This window comes from Hyaloscypha bicolor, assembly GCF_002865645.1.
Source record: "Hyaloscypha bicolor E unplaced genomic scaffold K444scaffold_58, whole genome shotgun sequence".
Lineage (NCBI taxonomy): Eukaryota > Fungi > Ascomycota > Leotiomycetes > Helotiales > Hyaloscyphaceae > Hyaloscypha > Hyaloscypha bicolor.
In genome coordinates this window covers 420003-437498 of record NW_020194560.1, presented here as the reverse complement: position 1 = coordinate 437498, position 17496 = coordinate 420003, and the positions used below count along the sequence as shown (strand labels likewise).

The 17496-nt window shown below is 44.0% G+C and overlaps 7 protein-coding genes across 7 annotated transcripts; 4 read left to right on the top strand and 3 right to left on the bottom strand.

Annotated features, from left to right (window-relative positions):
* Positions 1–376: 376 nt before the first annotated feature.
* K444DRAFT_528065 (putative proteasome component PRE2) lies at positions 377–1410 on the top strand (the record flags this gene model as incomplete). The annotated part of the gene is made up of 3 exons (XM_024874683.1): positions 377–508; positions 604–825; positions 913–1410. The coding sequence occupies 3 exons, from the start codon at positions 377–379 to the stop codon at positions 1408–1410; spliced, it is 852 nt and encodes a 283-aa protein (XP_024737592.1).
* Positions 1411–1652: 242 nt separating this feature from the next.
* K444DRAFT_629175 (uncharacterized protein) lies at positions 1653–4133 on the bottom strand (the record flags this gene model as incomplete). Its single annotated transcript, XM_024883025.1, has 1 exon — positions 1653–4133. One exon carries the CDS (start codon positions 4131–4133, stop codon positions 1653–1655), a length of 2481 nt encoding a protein of 826 aa, XP_024737591.1.
* A 3332-nt stretch (positions 4134–7465) lies between these two features.
* On the top strand, positions 7466–7756 carry K444DRAFT_721061 (uncharacterized protein; the record flags this gene model as incomplete). The annotated part of the gene is made up of 1 exon (XM_024888509.1): positions 7466–7756. A coding segment is annotated over one exon (291 nt), but the record flags the coding sequence as incomplete, so codon positions are not given.
* A 654-nt stretch (positions 7757–8410) lies between these two features.
* On the top strand, positions 8411–8713 carry K444DRAFT_629174 (uncharacterized protein; the record flags this gene model as incomplete). Its single annotated transcript, XM_024883024.1, has 1 exon — positions 8411–8713. The coding sequence occupies one exon, from the start codon at positions 8411–8413 to the stop codon at positions 8711–8713; it is 303 nt and encodes a 100-aa protein (XP_024737589.1).
* Positions 8714–9927: 1214 nt separating this feature from the next.
* Positions 9928–10530, bottom strand: K444DRAFT_629173 (uncharacterized protein; the record flags this gene model as incomplete). The annotated part of the gene is made up of 1 exon (XM_024883023.1): positions 9928–10530. One exon carries the CDS (start codon positions 10528–10530, stop codon positions 9928–9930), a length of 603 nt encoding a protein of 200 aa, XP_024737588.1.
* A 470-nt stretch (positions 10531–11000) lies between these two features.
* Positions 11001–13170, bottom strand: K444DRAFT_663053 (uncharacterized protein; the record flags this gene model as incomplete). The annotated part of the gene is made up of 2 exons (XM_024886776.1): positions 11001–12456; positions 12503–13170. The coding sequence occupies 2 exons, from the start codon at positions 13168–13170 to the stop codon at positions 11091–11093; spliced, it is 2034 nt and encodes a 677-aa protein (XP_024737587.1). The 3' UTR covers positions 11001–11090.
* Positions 13171–14110: 940 nt separating this feature from the next.
* Positions 14111–15946, top strand: K444DRAFT_528123 (acid protease; the record flags this gene model as incomplete). Its single annotated transcript, XM_024874692.1, has 3 exons — positions 14111–14618; positions 14668–15169; positions 15217–15946. Coding segments are annotated over 3 exons (1740 nt in total), but the record flags the coding sequence as incomplete, so codon positions are not given.
* Positions 15947–17496: the final 1550 nt, after the last annotated feature.

Below are 17496 nucleotides of genomic sequence, written 5' to 3'. Positions count from 1 at the left end.
ATCACGCCGTACTGATGCGGTTGGAAGGGTTCTTTTCTCCCAAATACCGGGCACCTTTCATCAAGAATGGGACTCCTAGAACATGGAAGGGATGGTCTGACAGCGCAAATAATGGATAGACATGCCAAAAAATGGTGGAGAGTAAATTTCCATTATCCGCGGATATAGATTGGCTGTTTTGCAACAAGCACTCGAAAGGGAAGAGGGGAAAGTTTGAAGATGTATGCAAGGTCACGTGCCAGGGTGACTAGCGTCAGGGACTGCTGACGCGCGACGAAGCTTGCCTGGAGCTCCATCAACACCTACGACCTCACCTCCCCATCTCCATCCCCACGACCTTTCCTTTCTTCATAACACTCATTCACGATATTTCAAGATGGATACCCTCGTCGCACAGTACAGCAAGCCGATGTTTGAGAAGGAGAACTACAACCAAGATGACCAGGTGGACCTCTACAATCCGGCTCCGAGCCTGTCCCTCAGGTTTGCCATGCCACCTATCGCGCAAGTAAGTTGCTGCCAATCATCTAAGGCTCTGTCCAGAGCTCCTGGAGCTCGGTGGTCCCTGTCTTGGGCGTCTGCTGATGATTTTCACTATGACAGCCCTCAGCCTGGCTCCGAGCTGCAACCGACGACCATGCCAACCCAAACTGCCCCATCAAGATCGCACATGGTACGACAACACTAGCATTCAGATTCCAAGGTGGTATTATCGTAGCGACGGACTCCAGAGCAACGGCGGGCAACTGGATTGCAAGTCAGACGGTTAAGAAGGTCATCGAGATCAACAACTGTTTATTGGGTACAATGGCTGGTGGTGCTGCTGTGAGTTCATTCTCGTGATACGGCATCTAGTCAGGCTATGAAGCCCGCGGGTGCCAATCTGAATTGCTGCTGATATTTGGGTGATAGGACTGTCAATACTGGCTCGCATACCTAGGCATGCAATGTCGACTGCACGAACTCCGACACAAACGCCGCATCTCCGTAGCAGCTGCCTCGAAAATCCTTGCCAACCTCGTTTACTCCTACAAAGGAATGGGCCTGTCTATGGGCACAATGTGTGCTGGCGTCACTCCTTCCGAGGGTCCGGCTCTTTACTACATCGATTCTGATGGCACAAGATTGAGTGGGAACTTGTTCTGCGTTGGATCTGGACAGACATTTGCATATGGTGTGTTGGACGCCGAATACAGATATGATTTGACCGAGCAAGAAGCACTTGAGTTGGGAAGCCGAAGTATCCTTGCAGCAACCCACAGAGATGCGTACTCTGGTGGTTTCATCAATTTGTATCACGTTAAGGAGGATGGATGGGTCAAGCATGGCTTCAGCGACACGAATCCCATTTTCTGGAAGACGAAGCTGGAGAAGGGCGAATTCTCGAACGTCACAAGCGAGCTGGTGTAAGAACATGGGATAGATGGAGGAAGATTTCTTTGAATGTCTCAATAGCAAGCATGGATGGAGGGACGGGCATAAGATGGCTGAGGCCGTGTACACTACTACTTCACTTCACGAGTGGTATTAGATACGAAGAGCTTCTGATCATCTGATTTCTGTCAATTTGTATGTTTCCCATCTAACCTCCTACCACTGCAATACATGGATCGTCAGGCAAGTGCCAAATCAATCTAATAATCCACCTCGCGTTATACTCTTCTGCGTTTGAATTCCGGTCGAGAAATCCTCACAATTTTCTCCGCCCAAGACTCCACCTTCTCATCATCCTCCCTACGTCTCCGCTTCCTAGCACTCGGAAGACGCGCCAACACCTCCTCAATCGATTCCTCCCAGCCCTCCCTCTCCTCCATAACCCTAATCGTCTCCTTCAAGAACTCCATCTGTCGATCAGCATCCCCAATCCCCCGCATCCCTTCTCTCATCGTCGTCCAGATCTCTAGTGCTCGGTCGCGGCTTGGCGATCTCTTGATAGTGTCGAGCCTGAGAAAGAGATTTTCTTGTTGTCGGGCATGTTCTTTGCCGGAGATCTTGCCCATTTTGACGGCATTGTGGGCGGTTAGGCCGGAGAGGTAGAGGCGTGCGGTGTGCGCGAGGAAGGACTTGATGTCGTTGATGTTGTCTGAGTCTTCGCTCTCGGAGTCGTCGGTTTCGGCGTCATCGATCGCCTCCTGGTCGCTCTCAAAATCGTCATGCTCGGATGCTTCGTTGTCAGCATCACCGTTCTCGGAGTGGTTGTGCTCAGTATCGTCGTCATCGGTGTCGTTGTTTTCAGAACTGTCGCTGTCGGCCCAGATGCCATTCCATGTATCGTCAGGCTCCGGTTCTTCGCTGTTGGCATCGCCATTCTCAGCATTGTCGATCTCGGAATCGTTGTGCTCAGAGTCACCAGAGGTGAGCTCGGGCTGAGCTTCGTCATCTTCGAGCCCATCAAGCATGTACTGCTCAGGGTCAGGAATGCTATAGACAGGAGATGATGCTTGCAGTGTGTCGGTGCTTTTGGTTTCCGCTTCGGATGCATCATCGTTCTGGTCCTCTTTCTCATCGTGAGGGATCGGAGGATAAAGTCTCGAGAATGGCCAAGCAGAAGCCGGGGACATTCGAGATTTGGTATGGGTTGCCATGCGCTCTGCGATCATCTCCCGGATCTGGGCCTGGAGTGTGCCAATCTGCTCCTTGAGCACGTTATTGGGATCTGCACCCTCCTGGATACCCTTCTTCAAATCCTTGACTTCCTCTCTCCACTGGCTATACACCTCCATCTTCTCATCCACAAGCTTGTCGATCTTCTCCGTCGTCTCTTTCTCCAACTCCTCAACCCGCTCTTTTAGCCTCTCATTCACCTCCTCCAATTCTTGCTCATAATCCATATGACTCTCCCTCTCCTCCTCCCAATGTCTATTATCCCAATGGATCCTCGCATCGTTGTCGTGGATCATATCCCATGCAATCCTCGACCTTTCGTTCAGCTCACGAATCTGCTCTTCAAGACGAGCCTTCTCGGCCTTGAGACCCGTGATCTTGTCCCGCAGTTCTTGCTCTGAAGCAGTATTTCTCTGGATCTCTTCCTCGAACTGGCGTTTGCTGGATTCGATCTGATTGAGCGCCTGTTGTTGGTACTGTCGAATTGTCCCCCGGCGCTCTTCTCCAAGACGCTCAATCTCGGCAAGAGCTTCATCTTGCGCGTGATTGAACTGCTCCACAATTCTAAACTCGGATTGAAGCTCTTCTTGCAGCTTATTGTTGTCTGCTTTCAGCACAGTGTTCTCGTCGTTGAGGTCGTCGACCAGTTCGAGCAGATTGTCTTGCTCGATGTCCCATTCATTCCTTTCAGCCTGCTGCTGTTCGGCATCTGCCGCCTCGTTGAGCAGGTTCGCCCTTACTTCCGCAAGAGCAGAGATGTCGGTAAGGTTATTTCGAAGCTTGAGGTTCTCTGTTCCAAGGGCGGTGTTTTTCTTGCAGAGGTTGTCGATGGGTTTGTAGAGCTCTAATGTGTCGGGTTTGTTTCTTAGCTCAAAGATTTTAGCTTCAAGCACGGTGTTTTGATTGCCAAGATTGACGATAATGGTGGTTAGGTTGACGACGTCTTGTGTTAATTTCCGAGTCTTCGCCTTGGAAATCTTGAATTGGTTGTTGTTCTCTTCACTCGCCTCTTGGAGTGCCTTGAGCTTCTGCTGGCCAGATGTAGTGATGTTCTGGATTTCTGCTCTGAGCGCCGCGTTCTGCTTGCCGAGGCTGTCGATGACTTTAACTTGGCTGTCATTCTCAGCTTGCATTTGATTGAGCTTGGCGTCTTTTCCTTGGATTGATGTTTCGTATTGGGCGTTGAGTTCTTGGGCGGCGTCGAAGCCTTCGTTAAGGGATTGCTCATATTTGACGTACTTCAATTCAGAGTCGATGTTGTCTTGTGCTTGTATAGATTGGGTTTGTACAATGTCAAGCTGCTGGGCTTGCTGGTAGACTGGATTGATGGCAAGTTGAACGGGTCCCCCTATCTCGGCGATGCTGTGTTGATGATTGTGGGTAGTTGCGGTGCTGGATTGTTCGGCGAGTATAGCCGACATTTGCTGGTGATGAGCCGGGGCGGCCGGTGTCATTGGACCAGTCCATCTTGGTTGATTGATCCCCTCGGGTCCCTTGTCGAGAGGCTGCCTACGCTTGCGGTGCTCCATGTTGATGTTTGTGATGGTTATTTGCGCTTGAACGGGTTTGATTGTTAGTTGGTGCTTGTCTGAACTTTTGCGTTGTCGTCCGATCTTGAAAGATTGAGGAATAGTTGTGGTTGTGGAATTGTCTGATCTTGTTTTCTGATGAGAAGGAGCTCTAGGTGCGGCCTGTAAGGGAAGACATGTACGCGAGGGTTCCAACCTGGACTGGAGAATCGCGCTTTCCAGACGTCACAGCGGACACCATTTTGGCTCCCGTAGGTTAGGGTTGCTGGCGTATTCTTCGGGTGTTCTGCCGTGAGGATGGCATTAATACGGTACCGAAAATTCGGGTCTCCCGTGAAAGGGTCCAGGCAGCGCCAGTGTGTCAAATGAATAGAGTAAAATAGAATAACGGCCGTTATTCTATTTTATTCAAGTATAAACCTCGTTATTCATATTTTATTCATATATTATTCAAGTTATTCATGAATATTCATGAATAACTTGAATAACGCACGTGATCTGTGCACGTGATAAGCTAGCCTAATTAGGTAAGGCCTCGGGTGGTCCCGCACCTGGCGCCACCTCACTAGCCAATCAGGTGGTAGTGGCGCTTGGTAAGCGAATCGAACCTCAACGATACTTCCAGAACCTCCGTGAATTACAATTATATTAAATTACTAATATAGGAGCTAAAAATTAGAAATCAAAGAACTAGAATCTTCGGACTAAAGCAAACCTTTATAATCAGAAGAATCATAAAGCAGACTTTAGAATATTAGAACTTTATATAAGAATACGTCGTTTTCCTCGATTTCACTTCTTTCTTATACTTTAATTACTTACAAAAAATCAACCATTACTCTTATTATATTACTTTATACTACACATATCCTTATATATACTCAATATACTCGAAAATATCTCAAGACTCCTTAATCAAGCTTAATATAAGTCAAAATCACCCCGATTTCGAATTAAGACCACTCGATGAGCAAGCTTCTCTTTTTAAGAAAGGCTACTTAAAAAAGACGCTAAATCCTATACAAGAGAATATCGAGGACCTCCGTACATGCACTATTAAATGTATAATTAGAGGGTGTTCATAAGTTAATATATTAATTTTTAATAAATTTTTTACTAACTAATCTAATAGTAAAACATGGCTTAATTAACGAATATACGCTCCTACGAGTAATTATTACTCTCATTTTCGGCATTCCCATAGATTTATAGACCTTAAGAATCTTAAGGATAGTAATAATAATAGTAAGTTATTTTATTATTAATTAAAAAGAAATATTTACTAATATATTTAATAGGTGAAAGTGAAGCTTCTAGTCAAGTCTCACAAATAACTATAACTAGCCTTTTTAATAAGCAATCGGGACAACGAGAAGAAAGCTTTACTATTAATTACTTTAAGAGATTATTATTAAATTTTATTATTAATAATAATATCTCTTTTCGGGCTATTACTACTCCAAGCTTTAAAAAGCTAATATCTTATTTAAATTAGTAAGCTTTTATTACCTTATTCTTTATTTATTTATATACTAATATTTAATAGTCAAGTACCTGCTATATACTCGAAGGCTCTTATAGATGAGCTTAAATTATGCTATATCGAAAAGAGTTTAAATATTAAAGAAGAGTTAAAAGAGAATATTAATTCTCAAGGAACCTTCTCTATTACTTTAGACGCTTGGACAGGTATAAATCAAAAGGCCTTTCTTGGAATTACTATATAAGTTTATATATTCTAATAATTATTAAGTAAAATATATACTAATATATTATAGACATTTTATAAATAAGGATTTTAAATTAAAATCTTATTTATTAGCTATGAAAGACTTAAACGATATACACTCCGGTGTTTATATGCTTTCTGTTTTATTAGAAGCTTTAAAATAATATAATATTGAATATAATATTACTAGGTAAGTAATTTAAATTTAAATTAATTATATAATTACTAATATATTTTATTTAGTATTACTCGAGATAATGCTAGCTCAAACGATACCTTATTAAAGGCTTTTATAAAGCATTATAATAAGGAAGGCATTAAATTTCAAGGAGATATTCCTTGTATAGCTCACGTATTAAACTTGGTAATTCAAGATATTTTAAAAGCTCTTATTAAGAACGATTATGATACCTCTTATTCTACGGATTTATACGAGCAAGAAATAGAAGAACTTGAAGATAGAGAAGAAGAAAGAGAAGCAGAACAAGTAACAAGTAAGTTCCCTTTATAATTTATAAGAGTTTTATTAATAAATTATAGATTTATTAATTTGGAGAAAGGTTCGAAAGACTATTATAATTCTTAAATATAATCAAGAAAACCGACGGCTATTAGAAGCTCAAATTAAAGCTTTTAATATAGAAAATGCTCGATTTCCTCAACTTGGTAAGTAATTAATTATTAATTAATACTAATTATTTATAGATCAAAAAACACGGTGGTCTTCGACTTATTATATGTTAAAGAACTTTTTACATATATATAAAGCTATTGAAGTAGTTATTAATAGCTCTAATTCGAAGGCTTTTAAAAATAAAAGTCTAGTTTTAACTAATATTGAAATTACTTATTTAAATAATATTTTAAATATAATTTCAATATTTGTTAAAGCAACGACTAAATTACAAGCCGAAAACTATCCTACTATATATTATATTATACCTGAAGTATATAAAATATATAATAAATTGGAAAATTTCAAAAAGGAATTTAAAGTAAGTCTTTTCTTAAACTCTTCTTATATTATTAATATTTTTATACTAATATTTAATAGGACAAAGTATTTACAGATACTATAGATAAGGGTATAGCTAAGCTTCGAAAATATTATCCTAAAACAGGCGTTTTAGATAATAAAAGTAAAGCTTTATATTTGGCTATTATTCTTGATCCTCGAATTAAACAAGAAGGATTAACTAGTATTGGCTTATCTAGCGGTATATCTTCGGATATATATAATAGATTAAAGACTGATTATAACGTGTAAGTACTTCCTTTTATTAGCTTTTAGTATTTTAATAACTAATTTTTGAATTTAGATATAAATACGATTATAATATATCTCAAGCTAGATCCAATACTTCGGATATTAGTATGGCCGATTCCGATTCCGATTCCGATTCTGGTAGCTCGGATATATATATTACTAATTCGTTCTCTAAAATAGAGGATGAATTAATAACTTATTTAGAAGAAAAAAGAGAAGATAAAAAAGTAAGTAAAACTTTACTTAAATTCTATTAAATATCTATCCGATATTCTCTTAATATTTTTTAATATATTAGTACTAATATATATATAGACTAAGCCCTTAGACTATTAGAAGTCTAATGCCGCTAGATTCCCTGTATTAGCTTTAATAGCTAGGAAATATTTAGGAATTCCGGCTTCCTCGGCAGCTAGTGAGAGGTTTTTTTCTCAGGGTGCTCTTATTATATCTAAACTACGTAATAGACTTAATAAGAGTACCTTTGAGATAATATCTTGCTTAAAAAGCTGGGGGTTATTTCAAGATGAATTAGAAGAGGCTAAAAAAGAAGAGAAAAAGAGAGAGAAAAAGGAAAAAAACCAAGATTCTGGGGAGGATAATCAGTTTATTATTATAGAAAATTGATATTTAAGTAGCCTTATATAAGCTCTAGCTTAGCTTATATAAGGCTGCTTAATAGGTACCTTAGTTTATTTTTTTTTAAATTTAAATATATGTCGATTTATAATGATCCCGTGACTTCCACGTGATTATTCATGGTTGTTCATGTTATTCATGAATAATTATTCTATTTTACTCAAGTTTTTTAAGCTACTCGTTACTCATATTTTATTCAAGTTATTCATGAATATTCATGAATAACTTGAATAACTTGAATAATCCTTTGACACACTGGGCAGCGCCACTTCTCTCATTTTGAACCCTGGTTCCATGTGGTTCGTTTTGCTATCGAGCCCGTGTCGGTCCCAGTCCTAGGGCTTGATAATTTGAACATGGTTCGGATCTTTTCCCGAGGTGTACCGTTGTTAGAAGCGGCTTTTAGCCTGAAGACGTCTGCCGTAATTTTGATATCGACTAGATATGTTCTTGCATGCCGAAATAATTCATCGCGATAATCTTGTGCGGTGTAGGGTTTGATGCAAGTCATTTAGGGCTCGAGGGCAGTTCCTGTTCCGTTCAAATTCCATAGGTCTTCCTCCACGAACATCGACAAAACAAGAAATTACAATCTTTGAACCTGCTCCCATACAGCCACATCACCAAGTTTAAGAAACAATCATGGCCAACCAACCCCGTCCAAGCGTCGAATTTGATCTCGAAGAAGCAATCAAGAGAATCAAGCAACTCGAAGCTTCAACTGCTTATCTCCGCCGACGATACGACGAGCTCCACACTTCCTATCGTCAGCAAGAACAAGAGCATGATCGAACCAAAGCTTTGATGGGGCGAGATATACAACGAATTGGGGAGCTCGAAGAAATGGTGCGAAGACTGGGCGGTCAGAATGAGGCGAGGGCTGCTGGGATCCCGTTGGGTCACAGGCGGACGACTGATGAGATATCCGCCACCAGCAGGAACTAGAAATGTTCGAAGATATGTTACCGCATAAGCTCTTACCTAAATGAATGGAGGCAAGGGAAGAGAGGATTCAGCAGATGGGCCGCCGCTGAACATTAGAGAAGGTTGAAATGTAATATTATGTGAGAATTTGAATTTGCCTGGGGGTTGGCGGGGAGAATTCGAGAACCGAGGGCTTGTTCTTAAATAGGCAGAAAACCCGAAGCCATCGTCGGCCGAGCGACTTTTCATGAAGAGATCCTCATATGTTGCTTCTGTGTAGTATTACTTTATTTCTATATTAGTATCACCGTTTCAAAAAGAGGCTCAGAGCTCAATTTTTGAGATATCTTCTGAAAACACGAAGTCTGGCAGCTCCTGAGACGGAAAGTATGAACCTACTTCGGAGCCAACCCAAACCCCGACTCTGGCCAAGCCTTAAGTGACTCAATGTAGAATGCTAACATAGTGGAAGAGGCCATATGTCATAAATGCGTCACAAATTCAAGTTCAATTCTCATAACAGAAAGCTAGCTTCATTCAGCTAGCTCGATATTTGAATGCTTCGGATTGGTAGTGCCGGCGAAGCGAGCCCCTTTCCGGCTAATGGAGCAACCGCAACTTAGGTATCTTGACCTGGTGAGCTGCGAGACGGGTACACTGCTGAACGCCTGTTACAATGCAATTTCAATCGTATCCGTTCAGGGAGTTGACAAAAGCCTGGTATTATAAGCGGCGAGTTGGTTTGCGGACCTGTAGGATGGGACTCCAGGGTGGCATAGAGAGGTCAAGGAGAGCAGATATATTGAATACCGATGGGCGCATTTCATTGTGTTAACACGGTTGCACCTTGAGCTGAGCCTCTCCAATAAGTGCAAAAAATAGGATTTGAATGCACATGATGTTTCCTAAGCAGCTGCGTAATACTGTCACTTGTGTCGCGCTCTTTAATCGCCTCGTTAATCTTGGATTTTCAACCCAGAATTTCTTTTCTGCTAAATGATACCTGTAAGAAGAAGTTAATCTCTTCCATAAATATATATATTTTCTATCCCGTCTATTGTACTATAAATGCAGTTCTACAAATCAAACACCAGCTACAATCCAAATATACCACCGTTCCTGCTGATTATACTTGGGCAGGAGCAGCTGGGTCAAACTAAGTAATCGTCAGTTTTTGGAATATGCAAGATGCGAATGAGGAATTGCAGACATTACAATTTAGACTCTGTTATGCCTCATTCTCGGCTGGCCCAGTATGCTGTTACCACCCTCGCGAGACGCCCACGAATCTCCTGCAGCAAACCTTGAAATGCTTCATGATTTAACTCCAAACGAGCAGACAGCTGCGCAACCTCTCCTTGCAACCTCTCGGCAATTTCCTGGAATTGCTGATTACGCTCTTCAAGCTCTTCTATCCTCAGATTTGCACGCGCGAATCGAATAACTGCCCTGTGATATGCCCCCTGCCTATTAGGATTCCTCTCTAGCGCAGCCAGTAAACCTTGAAACTCTCGAATCTGACCTCGCAGCTCCTGGTTTTCTTCCTCTAGTTCCTGATGATGCTCCCGAGCACGTTCAAGCTCTTCTTCTACGGCGTCTTCATTGGTTATTGCTCGTTCATGGTCTTCTTTTTGGCGATGATATTCTGTGTGAAGATCATCATAACCCTGGCGGAGCGTTGTATTCACTGCCTCGAGCTCAGCGATTCTACCAAGGGCTTGTTCTAGAGTTGGAGGCGATTGTGCGTGCGGCTGCTGTACATTATTGGTTGACTGTTCCAGAGCTTCTTGGACATCGCCGAAGTCGAAGACAGCTCCTGAGCGTGCTTGTTCTGCCATGTTTGCTATTTGCTATTTTGTTTGTATAGAAGCTGGTTCGAAGGCCGAAGTGTTTCGTGTGAATTGTTGTGTTAGGTATGTGTTGAAGAGTAAAGCAGTTGTTCCTTTTGATCGTACGTGTTGTAGTTCGAAGAATCACTTCGCGTTTCTGTTCGATGTTCTGGGAAGAGAAGGAACGTGAGATGCAGCAAGATAAAACTAAAAATTTAATTCCGAGTTAATAGCACGGGTAAAGCTAACCTCTTCAATGTAAGCTTGGACGAGTACCACGGTTCTCATCGCCGTGGTTCCCATCATCACCGCTAGACCGAAAAGGGGTATTGCAATCTTTATGCGACCAACCAGCGTGCAGAGGTCATGTGACTTTCCACTTGACCTAGAGAAGTTAAGTGCTAGATGATACTGTATTACAGCGAAGCGAGAGGCTGTTCTTCAAATCGAAGTGGAAGAAAAGGAACACAGCGCATCCTGGTAAATATCTCTATGATGCTTTATTTCCCATAACTCCTTGCTAATCCCAGATTATCCGTTACAAACTACCCGCATCTCTCCCTCACTTTCTAACGAAACCTTGCTCTAAAACCTCTCGCCCCATCAACCACAAATCGAAAGATCGAGTTCTTCCCCCTCATTGCTCCTGACACTTGCACAAAGCTCTGCCCCGTTGGAATGTTAACCGCAACTGTCGTCGGTTTATCAAGCACTACTTCCGTCACACCTCCAATGACCGTGGTCCTCCCATTCAATGAAAATTCTCCATTGACTGCAACCGTCGTTGGGCCGGTGAAAACATCATACAGGGAACCAGACAACATCGTCAAGCTTCCAGGCAAGACGGGCACAGCAGTCGCAGAAGAAAGAACTACCATTGTCGTGCCTGATATCACAGTTGTACTTCCTTCCAATGCTAGGTTGGGATTTGCAGCAACTGTGGTGGGACCGGTGAAGACTGCAAAGGTAGAACCGGAGACAACCGTTATGCTGCCTGGAAGAGCCGGGATTGTGGTTTGACTGGGAATCACCAAGAAAGATGTTCCGTCGACGACTTTGGTGCTTCCTGTAAGTCCTGGAGGTGCGTTCTGGACTGGGATTGACGTTGGGGGAATCACAATAACAGGCGTTCCGTTCACAGTCGTGGTACTACCCACTGAATCGCCTCCCGGAGGTGCAATAATCGGGCTCACGGATGGAGTAGGTGGCGGAGTGTCATGCGGGGTAGGAATCGGTGCAGTAGTACTCGGGATCATCTCAACAGCATTCACGCCCGAAGGAATAATAGTAGACACAGTGCTCTCTGTCAAATCACCTCCAACAGCACTCTGAATGACAATTTGCAAAGGCACTTCGCAGTGATTGTAAACCGGGAGGATCGATGGTCCGGCCGGGAGGCAGGATGTCAGGTCTGGATACAGGGATACGTAATATGGATCTTGAGCAAGATAATCGACGAGTGTTTGAGGAATGTAGCCGAAGTTCTCGGTTCCGCCTCCTTGGAAGCAGGCTCGTGGGTCTTCGGTTCCAGGGTTGGAACCGCGGGTAGGTTGGTAGATGAATGGCGTTGTAAGTGTGATTTCTAGGCCAGAAGAAGCCATGGTTGGTTCCACGGTGTGGCCTCGGAGGTCGGTAAAATACATTCCCATTGAGGTTTCCGTTGCTGTGTATGTGACTGATTCAGAGCCGAAGAGGCTGAAACGGATGTGCGTAGCCGTCAACGTGGGGAGCGCGAGCGCACCACCGATTGATGAGCCTCCAAAGTATGCTTCTGCGTTGGAATTGATGTTTTCGAACGTGGCTTGGACTTTATAGAAATTCGGTCTCGGCCAAGAGGAAACGGTGCCACACATTGTTTGTCCATCTGTGGCCACGACGGGTCTGGCGGTGATGATCTTCACTGTTGTGTAGACATAGTATGCCTGTGGGGATTGTCTGCTTCAGATCAGCACTCATTCTAGGTATAGAAGTTATATCCTACATCGTAATCCCAGCTGTGGTAACAGCAGTACCTCTCAGCCATGTGTCGGACTCCGTCATGTAAAAACCATTGTTTGGGTAGTCTGCAATGGGGTTCCCCAGCGTCTTAGTGACTGGGAATGAAGCATTCGTGGTGTACACATTTGTGACAATGTTTGTGGAAGTTCCATTTCGGTAGGGTGTGATCAAAGTGGTAATTGAGGTTAGGTTTACTTCCTTAGTTGTGTATGTCACATTCGCTACTGGCCAGTATTCAGCGCTAACCGTCTCTTGGATCACGAAGCAACAATTTGTTGGATCTTCAATCGTTGTGGACGGATCTGACGGCCTGGAATGATCCGCAGTGAGCGCTGGTGCTTTGAGGGTTAGCCGAGCACGTGTAAACGAATCCAAGGAAGATACCTGAGGAAATAGAATCTGAACGAATGCAAGTAATGAGCGTGGCGAAAAGAATGACAAGACTTTTAGAAACCATTGTGAGATTCGAATGTAAAGACTGTGGGTATAACTAAGAGAAAGAGGTTGAAAGACGGAAAGGTGTAGTCTTTCGGAGTGGATTAAGGATGGCGGAACCAGGTTTTCCATCCTTGGACCACGCGGTTCTGGGGTTCGGGATAAACAGAAGCGTGCTAAGCTTTCACGGTTCAGAAGCGAGCTGCGGAGGGGCATGGGGGACGAGATGAAGAGTCACATCCCGAATCATGTGTATCCCGTATTCAAGAGTCGATTGGCAAGGCGTTCAACGTTAATTCCAGCCTCCCCGTTTCTCTCCACATGCCGAGGTTTCTCACCAGTTTATTGGCTTGCATTCAAGTGGGAGAACCAGAACATTTGAAAGCCCTGCCAGGTGCCTGTTTGACATTGACACCATTCTTGCAGCCACAAACTTTAAGTTGCGCCTCTTTCCATCTCAACTGCCAAACAGAGACTGAGGTTCCCCCTGATTCACAACGTGCCTGACCACAATCAGATGTTGCTTAAGCGAGCCTAATCGGTGGAAATCAGGGGCCGGTATTCAGCCCTGATTCGTTCAGTAGCGTCGTTTTTCAAGGTTCACCCGTGCACCCATCTGCAGGTCTTCGGAGCACTTTCAGCTTTGTCTGTAAGGCTGATTTTCGAACGTCGGGATTTTGCCCAATGAATTTGTTTTCCCTCGAGATTCGGCTCCTATTTCCTGCATTTGAGCTTTCATTGGGTGAAATGGGCAGGAGAGCATGGACATCAAGGGTCAAGCTTCACCCTTCTCCAAATTACTCATCGGCATCCTTGTGCCGTTTGTGACTGTTATTTTGATTGGCGTGGATGATCAGACCGAGGTGGGAATTTTGCTCATCTTCCGCGTTTTCTGGGAATGAAACTACTCTGAGTCCGTTGTTGGAGAACGCGATGTGTCATGGAAGGCTAAGCAGGCCATAAAATGCTGCCTTCGATGCGACAAGCAGCAGGTACACATCAATGGCTTCAAATATTATTTCTGATATGGACTCTATGTCAAGTCACTGCGCGTGCAGATCAGGTCTCTCCAAAACCCATCGTCGTGCCAGCGTCCAACAATTGGTAAGACATTCCACCATTGGTTTCTTGCTAAACGCAACTGACAATAGGTAGGGAAGGTAATGATGGACCTTGGTCTTCTTTCACAATAGAAATTGGCACGCCGTCGCAAAGCGTCAATGTTCTCGTCTCAACAGCTTCTTACCAAACGTGGGGGATCGATCCAAAAGGATGTACCTCGACAGACCCATCCACTTGCTCAACTTCGCGCGGGAGATTCTACAATAACACTGCATCCACCAGTTGGATTCCAAACAAAACCAACATTACTACGACGATATACGATCTAGAACTTGAATCCAACTTAGGATACTCGGGCAAAGGGAGATATGGATTCGACGACATAACACTGGGATATCTTGGAGGTGGGGGACCTTCACTTGGGAACCAAACGGTGGCGAGTATCGCGGCGAAGGATTTTTACATGGGGTTGTTTGGAGTGAAGCCTCAAGCAAGCAACTTTACAAGCTTGACGGACCCCATCCCCAGCTTCATGGAGAATTTGCGGACACAGAAGATGATCCCGAGTCTAAGTTGGGCATATACGGCTGGGAATAAATATCGTGAGCATAGAAATACCTCTGACCCGGCAAGAATAATTAACAATATCAGGATTGAATGAAGTGTATGGTAGTCTGGTACTGGGCGGATACGATACCTCGAGATTCAACCCCAACAACTTAACCTTCAACTTCGGACCGCAGGATGATCGAGAACTCCTCGTCGAGCTGAATAAAATAACCGCTGACGATGGAACTTCTCTCCTTCAACAGCCAGTATCAATATTCTTGGACTCGACAGTACCATATATCTATCTCCCAGAAGCTGCATGTGCGATATTTGAAAGCACATTCGGCCTTGTATGGGATAGCAATACACAGCTGTACCTGCTAACAGACGCTCAGCACACTTCTCTGAAAGCTCAAAACCCAAAGATCACATTTACGCTTGGGACTTTGACTTCTTTGCAGACAGTCGACATCATGCTCCCATACTCGGCTTTTGATCTCACGGTTTCTTATCCGATTGTGGCGAATGCGACGAGATACTTTCCTCTGAAACGGGCGAACGATTCATCGCAGTATACGCTTGGTAGGACTTTCTTTCAAGAAGCGTAGGTATACCTCTCTAATAAAACGGATTGACCTGACACTGAAATAGATACGTCATAGCAGACTACGCGCGTAGAAACTTTTCCGTCTCGCAATGCAACTGGGATGCATCAGCCCAGCAAGATATCGTAGCAATCCTGCCACCTTCGACCAGCGTGGGAGAGAACACGAATACAAAATCTGCTCATCACCTTCCCCTTGTTGCAATCGCTGCAGGCGGTAGCGGTCTCGTTCTCCTCGCCCTTGCTCTCGTGATCCTACTCATTATCCTACGACGCCGTCGAAAAGCAAAAGGCCACAAACTCGCGGATACCACCGCACCATCCAACGCCAACCCACAACCAATCATCAAAGCCGAGCTGGACGCCAGTCCCCCCAACCAAAAGCACGAGGTCGACGCAAATCCCGACCTAAAGTACCCCAGCGAGATGTGCGGCCACGATAACGAAATCGTCGAGCTTGATCCGTATGGCAGGAAATGGCCACCAACCTCAGACGCGGTGGAGATTGGACATTCGGGGAAGAGGAGCATTCATGAGGAGATTTATGAGATGGATGCGGGCGAGGTGGCAATTGAGATGAGTGGTGTGGGCAATGGGAGAAGGCGGAGTAGGGGCGGACGGCCGATGAGTTTTGTGGAGGGAGATGATTACGATACGAGTCCGATGGAAGTATTGTCGCCGAGCAGTGCGAGATTTAGATACGGGAGGGAGCCAGTTAGCCCAGTGAGTAGGACGATGAGTCCAATAAGTCCCGCGAGCCCAGCGTTCCCGCGGTGATATGACACGAGTTTCTTTTTATGTAAATATAATGAAGCACGACACAGTATATACATGGGGATGGCAACCTATTGATCCTATTGTTTCGCCACACTCAGACCACTGGTTTGAAGCTCATTAAGCTCATTTTGTCATAACTTTGGATTCTCTTATTTTTCCATAGTCCTTGTTGTCTTGGGACTTTCGATCTGAAGGAGTGGCATACTTTTCGACCCAAATACGGAGCACAGGGGTCAACCGAGCAGAAGCTTTTTTTCAGTCGCTCTTCACCTCATTGTTCTTCGTCCCTCTGGACAATAAATATTTGAGCTTCGCACCTCTCACAATGACAAAGAATTGTGGATTGAGTTTGCGAAGACAGAAATATTCGTGAATCAACCTCGAGGCCGTGGGCTGGCTTCCGGAACCCAAGGCCTCTGTGGTGGCCGAAACAAGTGTCCCATACCTCGCTTTCACTTCGTGGAGATGTAAGAGACTTTGTGTCTATATATATCGGCTCATATCGTTTGGCTTCTCTTGAAGAAAGGTTGATGCTAAGCTGCAGCCTCAAATTGCTAACAAAATCGTGCTGAAGCTACATGGTATACATCGGAGTAGGATCAAAATCTATGATCAGCACGGTACAGTGATGATCCGACTTGAATACGTATCCTCGTCCGCTGAATTCTCCACCCAAACTGTGATAAGTGTTCTGCAAGCTATAAAAACACCCAAGGCCTTATCTGTGTCGCCTTGAAGGTGAGTCGGCGACGCCACATTTGCCCCTATTTTTCCTCGCTTAATGATTGCCCCACCACACCAAAAAATCGACATCGACAAAGCCTTTCCTCCTCAACACGAGCAGCTCTCTTCCCTTCCCTTACATAACACAAAATTACCAGAAATGGCTGAAGAGAGAAAGGAAAACGGTGTTGAAGGCTTTTGATCGGGCTGAGGATTGAACTCAGGACCTTTTCGGCACAAACAAGGCCTGCTGAGAGAGCACATGTTGGCGAAACGTGATAACAAACTACACCTTGTAATTATTAGTGGGGGGCATTTTGTGGGATTTGAAAACGACTTATCACCCGGCCTTTATGATTGGTTGAGTACAGATTCTTAATTTAGTGTATCAGGGTCAAACAAGTTGTGGTGGAAGGAGCGGAATTTCCTTGCTCAGGGTTGGGGTCAGCCACGGTTATCTTCTTGTAGGTTGTTATAACGACTTTCTGCATTTCAAATCTTGAAGGATCTCAGAAGTAAGGACATTATAGTTGAAATCCCAAAAAGAGTTTGGAACTTTAGGATATCTTGAATAGTTACTCATTGTCCTGGAAGATCTAGAATATTTAGCGGCTCTCGACTTCCATTGTCTATGCAAAATCGTGTAGCTTTTCTATTGACATTGTACCATTTTTGCGGGAGATTGGTTCTGGCCAACTGAGGCTTAGAATCGTATGGTATTATCACATCGCAGAGCATTCAAATTAGTTGAAATCAATGCTGTTTATTGTGTGAATGATGCGGAATCTAGAAATGTCATGCATCATCTATCCTCAGAATCAACGCCG